Source organism: Triturus cristatus, chromosome 7 (genome assembly GCF_964204655.1).
Source record: "Triturus cristatus chromosome 7, aTriCri1.1, whole genome shotgun sequence".
NCBI lineage: Eukaryota > Metazoa > Chordata > Amphibia > Caudata > Salamandridae > Triturus > Triturus cristatus.
Window position 1 is genome coordinate 1,276,394,551 of NC_140590.1, and position 23,971 is coordinate 1,276,418,521.

The window sequence follows — 23,971 nt, forward strand, 5'->3', positions numbered from 1 at the left end:
AAGCTTTCAGTGCCAAACGAATCGCCCGCAATTCCAAAAGGTTGATGTGAAACAACCTTTACTCTGGAGACCAAAGACCTTTGAAATCCAGATTCCCCAGATGAGCACCCCACCCTAGAGTAGAGGCATCCGTGATCACTGTGGCCACCGGTGGAGGCTGAAAGGGCTTTCCTCGCGACAGGTTGCCCTGCACACTCCACCAAGAAAAGCTCCGCTGCAGCTTCTCAGGAGATTCTGATATTCTCCCAGAGATCTCCTTTGTGCTGATACCACTACCTGTGGAGGCAACACTGGAGTGCCCTCATGTGTCAGCGTGCATGGTTGACCAACAGAATGCAGGAAGTGCACAGACTGAGCAGGCGAAGAACCTTCAGGACTGGAACAACCGCTCCATCGTGAAATAAAGGAATCATTTCCTGTAGGTCGAGAATCCTCTGCGGAGGCAGGTATGCTCAACTCACAGAAGTGTCCAGTATTGCCCCTAGGGACAGGCTGCGAGAAGGCACCAGGTGAGATTTGGGTACATTTATCGAAAAACCCAATTTGATCAACAGATGAGTGGTCACTTGCAAGTGGCACGAAACCAACCCTGGAGACTCCGCTTTCAACAGCCAGTCGTCCAAGTAGGGGGAAACAGGAACCCCATACCTTCTGAAATGAGCAGCAACCACCGCCATCACCTTTGTCAAGACTCTGAGCGGAAGTAAGATCGAATGGAAGAACCGCAAACTGGTAATGTTGCGAGCCCACTGTGAACCGGAGATACTTCTGATGCGACTTCAGGATGGGAAGATGAAAATACGCATCCTGCAGATCAGACACCATCCAGTCTTCCTGTTGCAGTGCAAGGAGAACCTGGGCCAAGGTCAACATTTTGAACTTTTCCTGCCTGAGGTAAAGGTTCAAAATCCTGAGGTCCAAGATTGGTCTCAAGCGACCATCCTTTTTGGGGGTCAGGAAATAATCGGGAATAGCAACCCGGACCACTTTGCTGCTCTGGAACCACCTCCATCGCACCATTTTGAAGCAATGCAAGTACCTCCGGCATGCAAAAGCAGTAAATGGTCTTCTGACCACCCACCCTGGCGAGGAGGGGGAAGGAGGAGGAAATTCCCAAAATGGGAGGGCGTACCTATTCTCTACAAGATTCAGGACCCAACGATCTGATGTGATCAGTCTCCAATCTAGTAGAAAATGGGCCACCCGACCTCCAACTGGACCAACATGTTCTAAGATTTGGGGGGGGGGGGGGGGAGGGGGGGGGAGGGGGGAATATAGAAATGCTTTCCTCCAACGGTGGAGGGAGTGGAGATGGAGGAAGAGGAGGCCTGTTGTCGATGTGCCCCTCTGAGGCCTCTCTTATTCTTCCCTCCGTATGATTTGTACAAGGGATTCTGCTGTTGGCTCTGCAGAGATTGTTGGCAGCCACGAAAGGAAGCAGATCTCCCAAAGCCCTGATATCTTTTGTAACAATTACCTCTAGACTGCACCTGGAGGCCTAAAGATCTTGCAGTAGCACTGCTGTCTGAAACGTTCCAATGCCGAACCCGCCTTCGAACCAAAGAGCTTTGACCCATCAAAGGGAAAATCCAGCAAAGTCGCCTGAACATCAGCCGAAAAACCAGAAGACCTGAGCCATGCCCGTCTCCTTGTAGCCACATCCCCTATCACACGAGCCATAGTCAGCAGTGTCCATGCCTGACTGAATCACTTGACGTGCTGCGGCCTGCGAATCCGAAAGGTCTTCCAAGAAGTTGGCACGATCCTCCCCAGGCAACTTAGGAGCCAATTGTACAACATAGTCCATCAATGCATGAATGCATCTTCCAAGAAGGCAAGTTGCATTAGTTGACAAGGCTCCTGCTACACCTCCAGAATTGCATCGGTTAAGGCATCTGTAAAAGGAAGCAAAGGCTCAGAAGCTGATGAAGTATTTAAAACTTGTTAGTATGTTGGACTTTACCTCCGCAGACGGAAGTTTGAGACCCAATAAATCAGCCGCCTTCCTTATAACCACATGGTAAGGTGCAACGTCCTGTACAACACATACACTTGCAGATGGCAAGTCATACTCCGGGGAAGTATCTAGGCCACTAGCTTCTCGAAGGCCTTCAAACTCATCCACAGAGACCACAATTTCTCCTTCCTCCTGATGTTGTAAATACTCCTCCTCAAGCAATCCAAGCCTCTCTCCTGGAGCGTTGCTTAGGCAACGGTGTCGGTGGAGCCACACGCGGCGCCGGAGAATACACCAACGGCGTCAATGGAGGAGCCTAGACTTCGAACCTCGACCGAATTCGAGGTGGAGTCAACTCAGCAGCTGAAGGAGTCCAGGGAGCCGAAGTGGACGATCTCGGCACCGGGAAATGCCAAGCCGGAGTCGACAGCAAAAAAGGCATGAAAGGAACCTGGGGATAGAACTGAACACCCACGGGGCCTGAAGGCGCGCCGGATGGAGTCGAGGCTCTGGTAAACATAAAGAAGAAAATGCAAAGAGTCCGCCGCAGGAAAAAGAGGCTATGGATCCGTACCTTCCTGAAGGGGAGTCACCAGAGGTCGCACTGGAGCCTGCCGAGCCGGGGACTGCGCCCGCTCAGGTGAAGCCACACTCGCTGGAGCCGGTGAATCTTCATGTTGCGAAGAAGCCTCTGAAACCGGCAACGCCGCAGCCGGAGATGGTAATGGCAGCGCCTGAGGAGAAGGAGTTGGAGAGATAGAGTCCCTTCTTCGAGGTCACTCAGCCGGAGTAGGCAACCTCGAAACCCTGGCCTTCGAAGAAAGAAGATGAGAGGTAGGTCTTCTTTGATTTCTTGTGCTTCTTCGACCTCGAAGTGTTAGAAGACGAAGACTTCGCCCTCTTCCTACCTCCTCTTCTTGGCTTTGGCCATAAAGAACTTAGCTTCACGCTCTTTAATGGCCTTCGGATTAATTTTCCTGCAGCTTCTGCATTACTTGACGTCGTGGTCTGAAGAGGAGCACCAAAAGCAGTCATCAGGCGGTTCCGTAAGCGACATATGCCCGCCACACACACTGCAGGGTTTGAATCCAGTCTTCCTGGAAGTAGCCATCTGAAACAATGAGATACACAAAGTTTTACACAATGAAAATGGAGAGCCCTGAAAAAACCGTTAAGCGTCGACGGCGCGGAAAAAAAGGGAACAGACGTCAGCAAGCAGACGAGGTCCTTTTGTGGCTCCTCAAGTGGAGCCTGTCCATTGTGACGTCGATGTGGGAGAGCTAGGAAAGAATCTTCCCGCAGAATGCTGGCGCACGGGGGTATTCAAATGGTGAAGAATCCACAGGCAGAAGTATCCATCAGAATCTAAAATACTGCAAGACATTTTAATACACAGTTACAACAGTACACGAGACAGGAGGGCAAGTTGGCTTCAGGAGGAAAAGGGATTCTACAAGTGCGGTAGGTGCAAGGCCTGCAGAAAGAGTAGCAACATGAAAACATACAGGATAGCCAATGGGCAGACAGGACTCATTATGTAAGGAGGGATTACTGTGATTATGTTTTGCAATGTCCCTGTGGATATAGGTACGTTGGCAGTACCATCTGCCCTGTGAAGAGGCTTCCTAGATTATTACAGGGCAACAAAGAATCTGGATGTATCTTACCCGGTTAAGAGACACTGGGCCAGAGAACATAACCAGAATGCTGACCTCTTGTTTTTTGGTATCGATTGATTGAGGAGGAGACAAAGAACTCAAGCTTTTGGAGTCAGAATATATTATTCTACTCCGTAACAGGTGCCATGGTGGCTTCAACGAGGATGAATAGCTTCATGTACACATGGACAGATGTTGTAGTTATCGAAGTGATCTTACATGCTTTAACGGATATCTCTCTCCCCCAGCCCTCTTTTTTAACCTTATTTCTGGGTCGCAATATGGTGGAGCTCTTTTCTGCTAGAGTCCACAACAGTGCCCATTTTTTTTGTTCGATTTAAAGATTTGCTTCATTTCACAACTGTTGGTTTATATTTCTTTGGTACTGAAAGGGTGGCCATGAACTACCTAAGGGGCTCTGACATGATTATCATGGTGAGTGTAGCTGTCCTTTTCACAGCTAAACTGGATGGGTTTCGTTTTGAGGAAATCAGTGAGATTGACAGCCCAATCTGGGGAGGCATATTACAAATGCATCATTTTATTATGAAAGGTAATATCAGTTGGTGATGTGCAATTAGTTTAGTTTTGGCAACTGCGCCTGCATTTAGAGTGAATTTTTATATTTTGGGTGATCTCACTGGTCTCTTCATATGATGTAATTACTAATGTATTGGCATTAATGAGCAATAGGCTCCGTTTACGCTGCCCGGTTTCAGCTAGTACAGTTTTTTTACACTGCACAGGGCATACCTGACGCCAGTTAAGATATTGCAATATTTTGGGGGCACCCATTCTCAGTGCCCGCGGTGTGGGGGAGATGGGGCTGATTTTCGCCATATGTTTTGGTCTTGCGCTGGGTAGTTACTGGGAAGACGTCACGGAATGCCTGAACCAAGTGACAGATCGCAACATCGATTTTGAGATGGGGGCCTGCCTGTTGCTTTGGTTCCCCCACACCTGCCGCACGAAGGTTACTAGCAAGTTCTGTGACTTAGGGTTGATCATGGCCAAGAGGGAGCTAACCATGCATTGGAAGTCAAGGGTGGGGCCTAGCTTTGAGGTGGAGGACGGCGTTCGCGAAATGGGCAGGCGCGGAGGGCACACTTCGCCTGCAATTAGCGCATAGGAGGAACGACGAAAAGGCGTTAGCGACGGCCCGTGCATGGGAGTCACTAGTGGTTGAACTTCAGGGGCTGATGTCAGAAAACATAGGAGAGGGGGGCATACCTGATCGACATGAGGATGCGATAAGAGGGGAGTAGGAGGGGGGTCACTATGGTAGGTGGACACATTCAACGCGGCTGAACCCAGAGGAACGTCCAAGCTGACAGACAGGTTTGAATACCCCTATATGCATCATAGTAATAGGGAGGGCCACATCAGTGGGAGGATAGGAAGACGGGGGCACACGGACATGGGTTGCGGGAGGGAGTGGGGGGGGGGGGGGGGCAGCAGGAAGGGTAACTTCTCCAATGCATAAATGGTTGAAATGTCATATGTAATATTCTCTGGTGAGTTGCTGGGGCTTTTGTGGGAATTGGATTGGTATGTTGGTAATAAAACAAAAAAATGTTTAAACAAAAACAAAAATAGGCTCCGTTTACGTTAATACAATACATGCACATGGTTTTGATGGTCATTGAAGTGCATGTGAATAATGAATTTACAGGTTCATTATTATGATGTTAGCGTCTCACCTGTGTAACTATGAAGGCATCCATGACAATGAATGGAAAGACCTTATCCTTAAATTATAAAAAAGCAAATTTACTTTAAATATAAATTCGAATGGTGATTGGGCAATTTTACTTTGTATGACCAGTTGAGATTGAATGGCGTTGCAGCAATAAGTTATTCTGAACGTTGAGTGCGGGCTATGTGTGAAGAGGAGAGTGAGAGACACACACACACCTTCCCCCCCCCTTTCCTGGAGTGTGTAGCGAGGTAAACAAATTACTGTGGGAAGGAAGTTGAAAAATTATAGGCAATGCTCTTGTTTTCATGTGATCATGATTAGGATTGAGATCAGGAAAAGGTACAAATTTATCATTAATCTCTAGGTGCATTCTCCTACTGTGCTAGATAAAAATATGCTTTGGTACGACTGGGGTCTAAGGACCATGCATGTTACACCTATAACAGAGTACTTACTGGTATTGCATGGTTTCCAGCTGGTTCCTCCAGTTGACTATCTCCAAAGACTGATCGTTCAGCCCCCGCACACATGGCCTCTGCTGTTGGCCCTCTTCCAGGTTCATGCATGGTCGCAGACGGACACCAACCTTTACTCGTGCAGGAGCACTCTTCTTGGGGTGACTTGAAGGCTCCATAACACTAACTCGCTTTGGCATCATGTCGAAAGCCTTAAAAAACATTAGTTATAAAGTCAGATTTCCATACTCAAATTTATTTATCCTTCCAACATATGTAAATTGCTTTGGAGGTCTCACATAAGTAACATCTTCTCAACAAAGCAATCTTACTAACACTCACACTAGAAGATATAGGCCCAAAAGATGCCCCTGGCTTATAGCATCTTCATCAGACACACTTCTTAGAAGTCTCATTTTCCCAGCTATCCTCACCACTCTGAGCTAACAAACCTGCTTCATCGAGCTTCACAAGACTACTGAATGAACCACACAAATCTTAAGTATAGATAAAAAAAAAACAGCACATACTAAAGAGTGTGTGGTTCCCCATCAGTCTGGAAAAAGGATTAAAACAAGCATTGGCATAGCCAATAGGTCTCACCTTTGGGACCTTATAAGTGTTTAGCCAGAACTATTGACTTTACCAACGTCCTTAAGCTGTGCTGTAGAGAAGTGTGGCTGCTGTGCAGCTTGCTGAAAAGTTTTAATAAAAAAGTGCCAGCTTTTTTTACCTTATATATGAACAAGAAAGCAATATGTACAACTGAACGGCCATATTAAAAGTATTTACAATAAAAAAAAAAAATAAAAAAAAAAAGTCCTAGTGTTTTTGTTCTTGAAATGCTGGCAACTTGTTTCTGCTTATTCCAATGGTTGTTTGTTAAAGCTTTTTTTTGTGAGGGGGCATAATCAGAGGGTGAAGGTTGGGAACTAGTACCTGTATTGTAACACTAGCAGCAGCTAGACGCTAGGGGAGAATCAACCGGTACCAGATCCTGAGAGCAGGCAGAGGTGGTAGTGTTGGAGACGATGCTTAGGCGATACTGAATGATACTCTGGGGTGGCGCAGAGTGAGGCTGAGGTGGCACAGTGCGAGTTACACTGTGCTTAAAAACGGTTGTGTAAGGGGAGCTGATTTCCATGTAAAGCGCTATAATGCCATTGGTTCAAGTTTGCGTTCTAATTATGCGGGACAGGCAAGCAGGTGAGGCCTAATGTAATCGACAATATCAGGTGAAAGCACTACATTTTCACAGCTGAGGGAGTGCTTCTTATGACAAATCTAATAACACACCCGTTGTGGCTAGGGCTGCGGATGTTAGAACTGGGTAACTAGGTTAGAATCTCAGCTCAGGAGCAGCATCTTGTGATTCCGTACAAATCGCTTCGTAACACCGCTTAAAAAAAATTGTGTAAGGGGAGCTGATTTCCATGTGAAGCGCTATGCCCTTGGTTCAAGTTTGCGCTATAATTATGCGGGACAGGCAAGCGGCTAACGCCCAATGTAATGTAGTCGGACAATATCAGCTCAAAGCACTAAGCCCGGGGAGTTGTGTGTGCGCGCGCGCTCTAAAAGGAAATTTAAAAAAAAACAAAAAAACACACACGAGTGGTGCACGCGGCGGCAAAAGTGAAAGCAGCTGCAGCATCCTGCGAGTGTAAGGGTGCGAGTGAGAGAGGAAAGCCAGATGGCAGCTGTGCGCGTGCCTGCAAGCTTTAGGCCACAAGCAAAAGCTTGTGGTCTGATTTCTGAAGCCCACTCACTAAATGTCTCGTGTTAGAAAAACACTCTCCCACACCGGAAGGGTGGTGGTGTTCTCCCAGACATACACTGTGGTAGCTTGGCTCGAGTGGTCAGGGGTCAGGCACCGTGCTAAGCATACGTCATACCCACACAATAACCATGCGTGCATCCGTTCCAAAAACGACACTACACCTTAAAAATTATACTGAAAATATATCTCTTTATCTTCTTTTCTCTTAGTTGCTGATTAAATAAATACAATCACAGTACACAAGGCTTTTCCTGTGGAAGGGTAAGTCAAATAAATAATACTTCAACGATTCAATAAATAAGGTAGATCATAAATAGGCAAGGCATAAATATAAGTGCATTACATAAAAGGCAATTAAATATTATGAGGCAATAAATACTGCGAGACAATAAATACTGCGAGACAATAAATACTGTGCGGCCATAAATAGGATGAATACAATAAAAACAGTGCTCTCAATAAATAATAGAAGCCAACAGTGACACTTGAAAATCAGTTCACATTCCTGAGGTACTATGGGATGATTTGGCCCAATCCCAGCTTGTAGAGTTTTGGATGACCTGAGGGGTGTACTACTTGGCTTGGACAAGGCTGAGGCTTAAACTGAGGTAGATCAAGGGGGAATCTAGAGATCTGGCTCTCCCACACTACACAACCCCTCTGTATTAGTCTCAGCTCACCCCTGGCACTATCAAGCTGGTTCCAGCACCTCTCTAGCCCCTAGGATGGTCTCTTAGGGCTCCACAGGGCCTTAGGCGCCCTCTATTCCACTTACTGCCCTTTTTATGAAGTTCCGACGCCGCTGGAGTCGTGTCGACGCCGTGAGGCGGTTCCGGTTCGATGTCGGCGGCCTCGGCTCGATGTCGGCTCCGGCGGCTCCGGAGTGCGATCTCCACTCCCGACCTCCGGTGCACCTTTCCTCAGGTTCCGGTGACTCCGGAGTGCGACCTCCACTCCCGACCTCCGGCACGATTCTCTTCAGGTTCCGGCGACTCCGGAGTGCGACCTCCACTCCCGACCTCCGGCACGATTCTCTTCAGGTTCCGGCGACTCGAGTGCGATCTCCACTCCCGACCTCCGGCACGCTTCTCTTCAGGTTCCGGCGACTCCGGAGTGCGATCTCCACTCCCGACCTCCGGCACGCTTCACCTCGGTCTCCGGCGACTCCGGAGGGCGGACTTCACTCCCCCGTCGACGCCGCACACTCGACCTCAGGTGACTTCCTCCTCGACCTCTGGTGTCTCCACGACCTCCGTCGGCACCCTCTCTCGACCTCTGGCGGCTCCGGGTACGATGTCGGCTTTCCAGTCAGCGCCGCTTCTCCACCTCGGGCTCCAGGTCTCCAGGCTTCGACGTCGGACTTCAGGAAGTTACCAGTAACCAGGTCAGGAACTTGCTGTTCTTTACTTTTAAGGCCTGTTCCGGCTGTCCAGGTCCTTAAGATGGTTTTTCTTGCTTTCTCCCACACAGGGCTCCAGGCTGGGCTCAGTCAGCAGGGACTAGTATCAAGGGTAGGTTTCTGGACCCCACTCCAGGCACAAGTTTCCACCCCTGCTGCCTCACTCCTTCCTCCTTCAGTTCTGTGCTCCTCTCTCTTCAGTCAGGTGCCAACTGCCAACTCCAACTGCCAACTCTGAGCTGGCTTCCCAACATTCCAAACTGCCTCACACTGTCACAGGGTTCTAGAATGTTCTGGAAGGTGCTAGTAGGTTCCAGTGATGTCACAGGTGACAATAGGTGGCCACCATTTTGTATCTCAGGCCCTCAGACAGAAGTTCCAGGGGTAGGGAAAATGGCTCCCTGACCCTGCGCCAACACTAAAAAGTCTGGTGGTTCCCAAAAAGGAAAAATACTAACAGGGTTTGAGGCAAAAGTGGGACAAAATAAATAATGATGGAGGGAACACCCAAAGGGCTGACAGGTCTAACATCTCGCCAATCCAGCGCATGCGCTGGCTCAGGCGATACCTTAAAAGCCTTGATGTCAAACACATTTAGGTGGACGAAAATCCGACTTGTCTGACAAGCTGCTAACAAAGCTGCAGGCAAAGTCTCCGTAAACCCTTGCTCTGAGGAGCTGTAGACAAGCCAGTGATCACCATTGTAAACTTGGAACCAGGGGTGGCTAGATCAAAAGGGGCTTGGTCTTGCTAACAGCAGGCTTTAGTGTTCTGCTTGATGGATCCATGTAGCCCTAGGAGCCTTCAGACTGTCACTGCCTCAGTCAGCAAGCAGTCCATGGATGGCAACTTTCCTAAACAAGGCCTTTGACAAGCTGGAACCCAGATTTTGACTGATATTAAGCAGAATCTGGGTTGGTTCACAGGAACCAAGACTGAATATAGTTCCAAGTTTTGGCGTCGGACCAGGTTCTACTTCCTTTCTTGATGGTCATCTATGTACATATAGGAGTGAACCTACCATTAGAGCTAGGATCTTGGTAAAGACTTTATAATTTGTTCTTTTTACCCTTGAGCTTTACCAACCACTGCCAGTCAATCCTGGCAACTACCATCACGAGGCCTGAGGCAAGTCTGCATCTTTCAACCTTAGCAGTGTGAGGAACTTTCCCAAATTGTATAGGTCCAAGTTGCAGTCAAGATCTAGTCACTTTTTTCTTAAAAAAGGACAGAATGATTAAATACCACTTTTTTCGTAGGTGCAGATTGGGATAGTTCCCTGAAATGAGCCGTCAGCAGGTCTCTTGGGATACAGACTAAAGCAGCAGAGCAGAGCCATTCTTCAATGAAAACTGTTGAAATCAGGCGGTTTTTTTTAAAGGGGGGGGGGGTTTCAGTTTATGAATTTTTACAGATAGACAAAATGTGTTAGTCTGAATTTATTTTTAAAAATGGATAAAACCAGAAAATGTGCTTCTTTTCAATGACTCTCCGTGCTGACTTTGATGCATTTAGCCCAACAGCTGAGCAGATGGAGAGCATGATAACTTAAAAATAGGGTGGAATCTCTTTAAATAACTGCATTGGTCAACCTGGGTGTGTACCTAGAATTCAGAAGTCTGCCCTATGTTGTAGAAGCATCATGAGGAGAGATTACCATATGTCCCCGTTATTTATTGCATGGCTCTCTGTAGGCCACCCTACTAGAGGTAGGATTGTTACAGCCTACTGTGCATGTTTTGGAGCAACAGGTATCACAATGTGATTCTGGGAGGATTGCCCTTTAGTGGTGCTTGTTTAAATGCAACATGTGCTAGAAATGTAGAACCTGAATCTTGCTGCGTCATTGGCTGGAATCCCAATGTTAGCTAGTTATTGTTTTCTTTTATGTTCAGCAGATATGTAGTGTAGCTAACGGGAATGTTATACTAGAACAATCTGTATATTGGAGAATGTCAATTGTAATTTCGAAATACCATTTTTTTTAAATGCATTTGTCAACATACGTTTGTGGTATAATACCAATATTTGCCAGTGGCTGTATTATGTAATATTTGGGAACTTAAATAGCTAAAACACGACAGAAAGTATGACTGCATGTCTATCATTTAAATAAATAAGAAAATGTACAGTTTTACAACTACATTTATACACAAAATATAAATACAGCCGGAAATGTTAAAATAAATACCATAAAACCTGGAGCCCTACATACGATTGAGAACCAGCTGCAAGCATATGTGAGAGACAATTATTACATCAGGTCTGTGAAAGACAACCATGTATCCCTACCAAGTTGTTACAGTGTTTAAGTCTGTAGGAACAGACATCTACCCATGACTCTAGGGCCAAGAGACATCCAATACTGGACTCGCACCACAATAAAATCTAGCACAAAAATGGTTAGCCTACCCATCACAAACTTTCTATGCAACAAACACTTTACAAAGAATTATGGCAGTGGGCTTTAATTCCCGTAATAACCACATCATTTGTTAAGTGGAAAGACAGTATTAAGCACTTAACACATCACATCCATGAGATAACAGTGACACCATCAACCTCCTAAATGTCGTAAAATGAAATGGCTAGGATTTTGCAAGCCATGCTGCAGTTTATAGAAGTCTAAATAGGTTTAAAGCATGGAATTTTCAAAGTTCCACAACTATGTTAGAAGGCATTAGTTGGGCAAGATGCTAACCTGTCATACTGCATTGGTGTTTTCCAATTCCAATAGCAAAAGTAGAATCAATAATACTTTAGCAATATAACTGAACACACCACGTGGGTTTAGCCTTCCAACAGGGCACCCAAAACAAAATGGTTACTTAATCAGGAGTAGTTTGCAGCATGAAAACATTTCTGGATTCACATGCTGAGCATTATTCTGACATCTAGTGATTGGGTCCAGAATAGTGGGTTTTGTTTTTGGGCGTTGATCACAGTTTGGTGGTAAGTTCATTCTCTGTGAAGTCAGATGTGCATCCCGTAAGTTGCCAAGTGTGATTGCCATCTTCAGATTCTTACATGGTGTTTGTCTCCTTGGGGGAGGTTAGATTGACATGTGCTTGAATACGCAGACTGGTGTTGAAGTACTCTGTTCCACCGGTGCTTCCCGGTTTACCCAGATGTCCACACATTCGTGTTTTGTGAAGGCGAATGTGCACAACCGTGTCTCAGCCATGCAAACGGCTTTGATAGGCATGTTTCCTAGAGTTGCTCTCTTACTTGTGGAGTGAGCCCTAAGTCTTGTAAGCAAAGCTTTCCCTGCTCTTGTGTAGCCGGTTTAGATTGCATCTACTCTCCACTGTGCGATGGTTCCCTTAGTTACTGGTGTACCCTTGCTTTCTCTTGCAAAGGAGATGAAGAGTTTGTTCGCTTTCTTCAGGGTTTTGGTCCCTTGTAGACAGTACAAAAGTCCCCGTTGCATGTCCATGGTGTGTAATGCTCTTTTGGCCAGAGTCTGCGTTTCTTTGTAAAGATCAGTAGCTGAAGACTGATTGACGAGCAACATGATAGCTATTAGGAAAGCAGTCTTTAGAGAAGGCTTTTCCAGAAAGTAGTTTGTGAGCTACTATCAGCTCTCCACCTACTTGAAAATAGGTCTCCTGTGTGCAGACAACGCTAAATTAGAAGCTTTTGCTCGCTTTAAATATATGTACACCAAAATTGAAAAGTGTGAATTCAAGACAATAAAAACAGTGCATTTCAGTACTTAAAACCAGATTTCTGGAGATAAATGGTTGAATTTCCAAAATATGTTTAAAGAAGATAGGAGTGATAAATCATGCTGTGTGGGGAATCATTCCTAATATTTCCAAATGGAGGCAAGCTCAAAACCTTCGCTACATTTTCTGCTGCTTGGTGGTATTTTTAACTCTTTAGTTTATTGCTGGTGGTGTTACTGCCGTGAATTTAGATCTGCACATGCACTTCTGCACTCTACGTTCCGCCGCGGCATTGCTGTCTGATGCGGAGAGTGTGCTGTAACTGCTTTTAGTCTACTGCTTAGGGTGTCATGGTTGTGATTTTAAGTTTGCACACGCATTTTCGCACTCATTTCACCGCGGCATGGCCATTTGATGCGGAAACAGTGCTCTGCAGGCTGCCCACATACTGATTCCCATTCTGGGCAGCCATTTTGGTCACGGTTCAGCGGTCTAGGCATCTCTCCTCACTCGCCCGAGACGCTTATTAGAACTAATGGGGATGCAGACATGCAGTGGATACACCACTGGTGCCCCAAAGCAAGCATGTCTGGGGTTGCCTGCGCCGGACACAAGGAACTGCACTGCTTTAACTAGAACAGTCAATTCTACTATGAATTTTTACTACTCCTCTCCAGATCGCCACCTCTACAATCCTACACACAGGTGCTCTGACTTGTGTTTTGCGCTACCCTGGCCATTTTCATCCTCGCCTCAAAGGACCGGTCTCTTGTTTAATATGTAGGTTCTCTTGTTTCTCTATTCCCCATCTAGTGAGGTTTCAGCGGCTAGTCCCACACCAGTTAATTCAAATCGCCAAACTCATAAAGAGCCAGAAGCTGATTGACCACTCCCATCCCCATGTCTCCCTCTACCCCCTCCCCCGCACTCTAAAAAGCTCATAGTGTAATACAAGGGCAATGTCAAAACATGCAACAGAACTGTGGGGCCAGTTAATTTTCCCCATCAGAAGTTTTTTTTTTACTGAAATGTGGCTGAATGCAGCCTCGTTACCATGCATTTCGTTCTCTCCCAGAGCCATATCAATTATAAAACCTCGACCAAGAGACCAGACCAGGATGAGGCGTGGCTATTGTTTTCAGAGACAGTCAAATTAGTAGTAGTCAAGACCCTGCTAGCTGAGTGGGTAGAAAGGTTTTTAGAATTTAACTCTGCTACGGATTTTAGTAATCTTCTAGCAGAAAGCATCACTCATATTCTGGCTTCCAAGCACTTTGATTTATATGGGGAAATACCCAAAATATTGAGGTAGCAGTTTCTAGCCAACCTGGAGATGTAAGGCCTAACTCAGATTGTGGTGGACCACAGCCACTCTGCAAGCCATACGTTAGACCTGATCTTTAACAACTCCCGAGTGTAGGTGTGAGTCACCTTTAGTTTTACTGCTTCTTTAGACAGATTAATATCTGATTAATTTCCAAATTCCTAAGACATATGAAGTTGTGTTACCTAAGAGAAGCCAGACAGGCTAAAAGAGAATAGAAATCTGTCTCAATGGCATAGCATTTACTAATCCTGTGCTTTTAAGTGTTTCAGACAAGGACAATGCACCTGCCGATTTCCATGGCTCACCCGGGGCCTCGACCTAGTCGCCTCCTCTCAAAAGTCTTCAGCCACCCCCAGAAGGAACAATGCCCCTTGGTTTTCGGCTGATTTTGAAACTTGAAAACTAAGTGCAAAAAGCTGGAAAGGTGATGGCATAAGACTATCCGTTTCAGATAAGGAAGCACCAACACTGCTGCTTAAGAGCAATCATCATAATATTAAAACAGCTCAGAGAATTTGTATTTATTTTTTTTAACCCAAAGGACACTGAGCAAGTTGAAAATTTTACAAAAGGGATTTTTACAACACTTGACAACCAAAGCTTGTGCTTGTCTGCATCTTATCTTGGTCTTCAGAGAACTATGCGACACCACTCAATTTTTTTGAAGAAAAATATTAAAAATCTATGCAAACTTCCCTGCCTCCTGGAGGCAGTCAGCACTCCTGATTTAAATCTGCCTTCTCCTATTGCCACTTTTTATCTGGAGCGCTTTCTCATGTGCATTAGAGCAGACCCAGGGGCTGCTCAAGACAGCCAAATCAGGATTCCCCCTGGACCCGTGCCCACTCAGCATTATGGTGAGCATTTCCAGCTTAATCGTCCCTTCCACCTTGTCACTTTTTAACCTTTCCATGGACCTAGCTTCTGTTCCCACTGAATTGGAAACTGCCCTAATCTCCCCCAATATAAAGAAACCAAAAGCTGACCGCATCCCAGCTAATTTTCGGCCCATATCACTATTCCCTTTCCGCAGCACATTTCTAGAGTAGATCATAAATAAGCAACTCTTCCTTCTTAGAAAAAATACAGGCTTCTCGATCCTTCCCAGCCTGGGTTTAGAGCATACCACAGCACAGACTGTGCTAGTCCCCATCATGGACTATTACTGTCCCTGGATGCAGGCACTCCAGCGATGCTAGTACTTCGAGTGGCCAGTGGCCTTCGATATGGTCTCACATAGGATTCTCATTTGCAGGCTGCATGACATTTGTGTGTGGGGGGGTGTTAAGAGTCCATATTAAAGCATTTGAATGCTTCATCGACCTCCTAAAAGACCACACTCAATACATCTTTCTGTACCCCTTCAAATTGCGCACCTTGCCCTTTTACAGGAACACCACAAGGTCCCTTACTTAGCCCTACATTATTCAACGTCTAAGTTGTCCCTCCCTGGCACGGATCATCAAGGCATGTTTTGGGGCAATTCCATTTACCGAGGATACACAACTGGTCAAGAACTAGAAGAGGTTAAATCCCGCTACTCTGATTGTATGAAGAAGACTGCTCTCTGGATGTGGAGTAATTGTTTGCAACTGAATGGAGAAAAAAAACACAGACCCTTATTTGGTATAGCTTAGAATTTATAAAATCTGATTAGAGGGCCCCTGAATTGGGGCCTGCCCCATCCCCAAAGCCAGTAGCAAAAAACCTAGGCGTAAAATTTGACCTTACCCTCACTACAAAAGTGCATGTATCGACCCATTTGTGGAACCTGCTTTGCCACCATGCGTTTACTGAAGAAAAGAAAAAAAAACCCTCCTTTGGCTCCCCAACTTCTAGCAGAACTCTAAACGAATTGTGATCAAGTCTTGCACTAAACTATGGCAATGCTCTACTGGTTGCTGCAAACAAAACATTGCTGTCCATGTTACAAGTGGTACAGAACATGGCAGCCGACTGGTTTGTAATCTTCCACCTACATCCTCTTCTGCCCAGATCCTGAACTCTTTCCTCTGGTTACCCATCAGGAAAAGGCTCAACTTTAAGATATGCGGTCTCACATACAAGGCACTAAACGAGAACGCTCCATCTTACCTGCAAAACAGACTCAGACAACATTATATAACCAGACCGTTAAGATCTAAAGACAAAGCCTTTTTGCCAATGCTGCAAAATCGTACTGTCAGATATGGCGGGAAGGCGTTTCCATATCTCACCCCCATCCACTGGAAGGAACCATCTGTACATAGACTTTGCTCAGAGTTTGGAAAGATAAAAAAAAAAAAAAAAAAAAAAAAAAAAGTTTAAAAAACATGGCTATTGTACTGATATTCGTTTGGGGATGATTAGTTTGTGTGCTATATCAAATGATAACATACAATAGTTTTAATTTGTTACCCAAGTATTGCAGTTATGCATTATCCAGGTAGAGGCATTCCAAATGTAAGCAATTTTCACATTACTGCTGGCAACCATACTTGATGCCCGAAGGAAATCACTGCTGGTAATAAACATGTTTATGATGGCCGCTAATGCAATCTGATGTGGTCACTATTACAACACAAGTATTATTAGCTTATAATGGTCATCATTGAGCCGGAGTAGCACTTATTACAGAAAAGGTTGGAGACCCATGGCTTAGTGAATGCCAGAAAAGGAGATGTTTAACTTAGTGGGCTGGCCAGGATTTTATTTTGTGGGCTCTGCAATGGGGTTTATGAGCCCACGCACTCCTTGACCCATGCTGGACCTTCAGGTGATGGACAGATTTACACCACACCTAGCAAAGGCATCCTTGAGTAAATTACTACTTTTCATAGAGTTTGGTGTAACATCACTAGCATTTTCTGCATAGGAAAGCATCAAATACTATAGAAATTAACATCTGAAATCTATCTAGGTCCACCCACCCCCAATTTTTTTGATATATATTTTTCAGTGACAACTCTGACCTAACCAGTACTACAAACAGAATATCGCTCGCCAGTGCAATAAATTTAAAATCTTTCCCTGGTGCTTTTCAAATAGGAAAATCTGAAGTCATATTGGTGCAAAGTCCCTACATTGTCTTGGTGGCACTTACCAGAAATAAAACAATTCAATTTGTGTAGCAGTAATGGTGTATAACAGAGCATCAAACCAGAGTAAAATTGCATGGGTCTTTCTTTGGTCTACGCCTCTCCAACAGGAACGTTTACAAATCACCCATCCCAAGATCTACCCCTTTAAAGTGGATTCTGCATGTAACCAAGTATTATATGCTGAAGAGTTGACAGCTTCAGGAATTACTCTACGATTGTGTGTAACCTGTTTTGGATTTTGGGAATCTTCAAAAAAGCATTGAAGTGCAATATTGAGAAGGTATTCTTTCACAGAAACCATAATTTTGTGGATTGCAAATAATGAGCCACAGTTGCTTCGTAATTCCATGTTTAAATAAAGCTAGCCTTCTCTTCATCTTGCGCATATTTAAACAGTTGACTGCTATAGCGACTCTTACTTGACTTGATAAAACCACCAACAGCGCTTTCGATTTTAGAAAAACATTTGGCAAGGAAGTGTTGTAAATGCAAACAAAATGGGTAGAATTAATTTAACAAAAGCTTTTTTACCATTAAATGAGTGTGGAAATCGTTCTTATTTAAGTGGAAACCTTTCTCCACAAAGGGAGCAATCCTCTAAACTGAAAAATCTGATTGAGCCGAGAAAAGTCCTTATGACGTCCGGGTGTGATAAACCAAGTTTACACCAAGCTCTCAAAGAAATTCCTTAACTGACTTCAGAACCAAATGGCCACAATAAGTCTACATTTCTGGTATCCCAAACAAGATAAGCCTAATAAGAACGCCAATGATTTCCAGCATACGTAAAAATAAAGTTTTAAGATCCACTCCAGGATTACAAGATACCTGTGAGGACTGGGGTGCCAACTGCATGCCTAACCCATGATCTGCAACAAGTAAGCCTCTTTCAAAGTTTTAGTAACCTCTGGGAGGGCAGCTCCTCTGCAGACAATAGTCGAAGCTGAAGATTTTACCAACTACTCACCAAAGAAGAAACCATTGTGGTTCCTTCAACCTAAAGGAACTGGTGACCAGCACAAACACTGGTAGGCCATTTACAATTAAACCCATGTAAGCCACAGTTGCTTCGAAACAAAGCGACCTATGCTAAGGTATATAGTCGTCTTTATATTACCACAGTAAATAAGGAATGTGGGAGCATAAATGAGATATTTAACAACTGTCCTTTGTGAGAAAGTGGCTCTGTATATACTGTTCCCAAATAGGTACAGTGTGTACAGAGTCCACAGTCCCTAGAGGTTTGGCAGAGGCTAAAGTTAGATATAAACTTACTCTCTAAAGTGGTAGCTTGGTCGAGCAGTAAGGCAGTATCAGAGGACAGTGTAAAGCATTTGTTGTACACACTCAGTCAGCAAATGGTCTCACACTAAACTGAACTCTAGGCCAATGGATTATATATAAAAAAAAATATATGCTCGTTTTATTTTAGAACCAACAACAGGTATCAAAATATACTTTCTCAGAATGAGATGCTTTAGGTAAATAATTTAGCAACATGCAATTGGCTTTTGTAGATATTTACAAGTTGTTGCAAAAGGCAACACAGTTTAAACACAATGCACTGAGTTCAATGGAAGTTTCAGGTTATCTGTAATAGATTACTCTCAGGATTACTTTTGTAATTCCAGGACTGGATCCTATATTCAGTCCTGGGACAGTTCTTAGAAACAAGTGATAAAAGTCGACTTGGTTACTACTAGGTTTATTAAGTAATATTTTGCTATTTTAAAAGTTGACACTTGGAAGAAATTTCATAGAAAACAGGCAATGATTCCCTATGGAAGAAAATGCAAGTTGTAGGTATAGTATGTTAGTTACTTTTGTAATGCAGTACTGGGTGCCTAGACTCAGTACTGGGACCTTTATCCAAAACAGGTAAGTAATTACGTTTTTACAATTTATACGATTTTTAAGGAATACTTAGTTTGCAAAAATCGACACTTAGAAGAAATTTCACAGAAAAGCAATCAATGATTTCCTATGGAAGAAAATTGGGTTACTGGTAAGTATGGTTATGAATATTTTTCAGGGTCAGTGCTGGGCACCAAGATCCAGCACTGGGAGCTCACCTAATAGCAGGTGAGTATTTTCGTTTTCGTTACTCGGCTGACTTTTGGTGAATATTTTAGGTTTTGAAAACTCCACACTTAGAAGAAATTTCAGAAGAAACCAGTCAATGTTACCCTATGGAGAAACTTGAGTTATCGGCTTTAAGGTAAGTATTCGACTGGCAAAGTTAAGGTTCTGGGCACAGACTCCGGTGTCTCCCAGGGACAGGTAGGTACAGAAGTTACCCTCAGCAGCAAAGGGGTAGCCGGGTGCAGGGAGAGTTAGGCCTTGGTTGGTGGCTGACTAGCAGGCCACGTGGCTGTGGGAGCTGGGCTCCTGGTCACTTGCTCAGGCCAAATGGGGAAGTAGATAGGTGTACAGGTAACACTGCCAGGGCCACTCGGGCGGCTGGGTGCAGGGTGCTTTTGAGCCTTCGGGCGTTCAATTGACTTCAATGGGAAAGCTTCGGTTTGGAAAAAGGCTGCAAGCTCGGGGACGAAGATTCTTCAGTTGCCACCAACACTTCGAGAGGTAAGTTGGGTAGTTGGAGGATAGGTAGGTACCCAGGAGTTGGGCACAGGGGGCCGCGGGACGCCGGGGTGCCTTTTGGTGTCAGGATATCTTACCCTCTGTTCATTGCGGGTTGGGGCAGTACCTGGTTCTGAGGCTGCAGGCGTCGCCAGGAGCGTCGGGGGAAAACCTTGGGTGCCGGACTCGAGGTCACAGTCGCCAGGGGGTCGTCCTCGTAGTCTTTGTTCACTCCGGCACAGGCCAGGCTTGGCGGGTGCAGAGTGTGCAGGGTTCGCGGTTCCGGGCTGATGCCAGGGATTAGAAGCTGGTTTGGAGTAGAGCCTCTACTCATGGGAGTCTCAGGTGCTTAGAGCCCAAAGGTAGCCAGGTCCTCTGGGGTTTGTGAGGTTGCTGGCCACAAGAGGTGCCGGGTTGTAGCAGGAGCAGGTTCGAGGATCGACAGGCTGGTAGGGCTGGGGCCAAAGCAGTTGGTGTCTTCCTCTTAGCAGCTGTAGGGCGTCTTCTTTCTTCTTGCTCTCCTTTGTATTTTGGAATCTGGTGAAGGAAGGTTCAGGGTGCCACTAAATACTAGATTTAGGGGCGTTACAGGTAGGTAAAGGGCAGGGACCAATGGGTCCCTCTCCTGGGGTGGGTACACCCCCTATTCTGCCCCTCTCCTGTGGGAGGGGGGCAGTAGCCTAGTCCTGATTGGGTAGGGCCTCCCATCTTCAAGATGGCGAGCGCCCGGAGATGTGCTTCACCTCGCCCCCACCCGAGGGGTGGGGTTGGCAGGCTGGCACATCCCATGTCCTTATTTGGGGTTTCTGGCCAGGCTTCCCACCAGAGTGGGGGTTGCAAGTGGCCTGGGGAAGCACACAGAGGCGGCATGCCTTTGAAGCTTCCCCCTGTCCATCCTGGGGGAGGAGACATAGCACCTCGCCCAGGATGTGCATTGTTGTAGGCCCAGGAGAGCAGGAGCTCTCCTACCCAGGGGCCCAGCAACAGGTCTGCTGTGTGGCAGCCTAGGCAGCCTCTCAGACCAGACGTGGATTGTAGGTTAAGTTTCAGGGGGCATCTCCAAGATGCCCTCTGTGGTGCTTGGTACATTAAATCCTGCAATAGGCAACACAATTTCAAACACAATAATGCATTGAGCTCAATGGAAGTTTTAAGTTATTTGAAATAGATTACTTTTGTAACTCCAGGACTGGATCCTAGATTCAGTCCTGGGACAGCTCGAAACAAGTGATAAAAGTCGACTTAGTTGCTGTTGTGACTTTTAGGCAATATTTAGCCATTTTAAAAGTTGACACTTAGAAGAAATTTCATAGAAAAACAGTCAATGATTCCCTATGGGGGAAAATTCAAGTTGCAGGTAAAGTAGGTTCTCATTACTCTTGTAATCCAGTACTGGGCTCCCATACTCAGTACTGGGACCTTTATCCAAAACAGGGAAGTAATTACGTTTTCACAGTAGGTACGATTTTTAAAGAATATTTGTAGTTTGCAAAAAACACTTAGAAGAAATTTCGCAGAAAAACAATTTCCTAAGGAAGCAAATTGGGTTAGTGGTAAGTACGGTTGTGAATATTTCAGGGTCAGTGCTGGGCACAAGATCCAGCACTGGGATCTCTCCTAATAGCAGTTCAGTATTTGTTACTCGGTTGATTTTTGCTGAATATTTTAAGTTTTAGAAACTCCACACTTACAAGAAATTTCAGAAGAAACCAGTCAATGTTACCCTTTGGAGGAAAATTGGGTTATAGGCTTTTGGGTAAGTACTCGACTGGCAGAGTTAAGGTTCTGGGCACAGACTCAGGGGCCCCCAGGGTCAGGTTGGTACAGTTGTTACACCCTCAGCGGCACAGGGGCAGTCGGGTGCAGAGCGAGTTCGGCCCAATGTTATCCTAAGGAAGGCAGGGGGGGGCCTTGGTTGGTGGCTGCTGACTAGCACGCCACGCGGCTGTGGGAGCTGGGCTCCTGGTCACTTGCTCAGGGCAAATGGGGAAGTAGATAGGTGTAGAGATTACACAGCCAGGCGGCTGGGTGCAGGGTGCTTTTGAGCCTTCGGGCGCTAAATGGGATTTCAATGGGAAAGCTCCTGGTTGAACAAAGGATGCAAGCTCGGGGAAGAAGATTCTTCAGGTGCCACCACCACTTTGAGAAGTAAGTTGGGTAGTTGGAGGATAGGTAGGTACCCAGGAGTTGGGCACAGGGGGCCACAGGGCGCCAGGTGCAGGGGTGCCTTTTGGTGTCGGGAAATCTTACCCTCTGTTGATTGCGGGGGGGGGGGGGGGGGGGGGGGGGAAGAGAAGGTACCTGGTCCTGAGGCTGCAGGTGTCATCAGGAGCATCAAGGAGAGTCCTTGGGTGCCAGATTTGGGGTCACAATCGCCCCGGGGAACGTCCTCTGGGTCTTTGTTCACTCCGGCACAGGCCAGGCTTGGCGGGGGCAGAGTTTGCGTTTCCGGGCTGATGCCAGGGGTTAGAAGCTGGTTTTGAGCAAAGCCTCTGCTCATGGGAGTCCCAGGTGCTTAGTGCCCAAAGGTAGCCATGTCCTCCGGGGTTTGCGAGGTTGCTGGCCACAAGAGGTGCCGGGATGTAGCATGAGCAGGTTCGAGGGTCGATAGGCCGGTAGGGATGGGGCCAAAGCAATGGGTGTCTTCCTCTTAGCAGCTGCACGGCAGGTCTTCTTAATACTTGCTCTTAGTTTTTCGGAATCTGGAATCTAAGGAAGGAAGGTTCAGGGTGCCCCCAAATACTAGATTTAGGGACGTTACAGGTAGGTAAAGGGCAGGGACCAATGGGTCCTGGTCCTGGGGTGGGTACACCCCCTATCCTGCCTCTCTCCTGTGGGAGGGGGGCAGTAGCCTAGTCCGGATTGGGCAGGGCCTCCCATCTTCAAGATGGCGAGCGCCCAGAGATGTGCTTCACCTCGCCTCCCCCACCTGAGGGGTGGGGTTGGCAGGCTGGCACATCCCCTGTCTTTATTTGGTGTTTCCGGCCAGGCTTCCCGCCAGAGTGGGGGCAGCAAGTGGCCTGGGGAAGCACAGAGGTGGCATGCCTTTGAAGCTTCCCCCTGTCCATCCTGGGGGAGGAGACCCAACACCTCGCCCAGGATGTGCATTGTCGCAGGCCCAGGAGAGCGGGGGCTCTCCTACCCAGGGGTCCAGCAACAGGTCTGCTGTGTGGCAGCCTAGGCAGCCGACCAGACGTGGATTGTAGGTTAGGTTTCAGGGGGCATCTCCAAGATGCCCTCTGTGGTGCTTTGTACATTAAATCCCATACGGGCATCAGTGCGGGTTTAATGCGCTGAGAAGTTTGATACCAAACTGTCTTCAGTGTTACCATTATGGCGCTGTGGAGTTAGTGTTTGACAAGCTCTCAGCACCATTTACTCAAATGGCAGCACTGCACTTACAGTGCCCAGGAATAGACCTGGGTACTGTAGGGGCACAGGGCTCATGCTCCTGTGCCCACACCACCATAGGGCACCCAGCTAGAGGGGTGGCTGATGTATGCCAGGGCAGTGTAGGTGGTGGGCATGGCACACGGGGATGTGTGCATGTTGACTGTTTTGTCTTGTACCCAGACACTCGGCCTGCAAGGGAAGTGTGTGTTAGGGTACAGGGCCTCTAAGGGTGGCACAATGAGTTCTGCAGCCCTTAAAGGCTTTCCCTGGTCACAAGGCCCTGGGTACCTAGGGTAGCATTTACTTGGGGCAGACATGTGGCCAGATTTGCTAATTTGGGTTTGAGGTTTTTAGGGAAGAAACATAGACCCTGGGCACCTGATTGGCAGGAGTACAGGGCATACTCAGTCAAAGTACATTCAGCAATTCAACAAAAAGTGTGGGCATACCATGCAAGAAAGATGGCACTCTCACATCCTTCATGGTACATTTATAGTAATTTCATAAATACTACAGCTGTACAAACCCAGGCTTTTCCAGTTAGGCCGAGAAGAGTAAAAGTCCATGAATTGTTTATTCTCCTCAGCCTCTCCTTGTGTTTCAAACAGATGGATTTCGTAGATAAGAGGTACATAAGAATGACCGACAAACAGATGTCGAAACTCGCACCGGTCTTCAGCATTGTGAGAATGTAGTCATGCTTCGACAAGATTGTCAATATTTTATTTCAGCTTAAATTGCAAAATCTATTTATCACATGCATGCATGTCTGACTCAGCTATTTCAATATGTGTCAATAATGTTCAAATGTTATAAGTAAATTCCACCACCTACGTCTGGTCGAGTGTACTTGGAAGCAGAAATGCTTAGTCTCCAGTTTTAGCTTAAATATACATACAACTTCTATACTGTGGTCTCATAACAGAAAATCGTACCTGGTGTGTGTGTTGAGACTAACGAGGGGAAAAATATGCCAAC

At 46.2% G+C, this 23,971-nt stretch overlaps 1 protein-coding gene across 2 annotated transcripts in view; it reads right to left on the reverse strand.

The window, feature by feature from the left end:
• The window catches only part of KIF22 (kinesin family member 22), a 572,302-nt gene that overhangs the window by 206,492 nt on the left and 341,839 nt on the right, over positions 1-23,971 (reverse strand). For both annotated transcript variants that reach the window (XM_085618807.1, XM_085618808.1), the window contains one exon: positions 5,770-5,981. In XM_085618807.1, coding sequence (XP_085474933.1) covers positions 5,770-5,972 — 203 coding nt within the window. In that variant the 5' untranslated portion in view covers positions 5,973-5,981. The remainder of the gene's footprint in view (positions 1-5,769; positions 5,982-23,971) is intronic.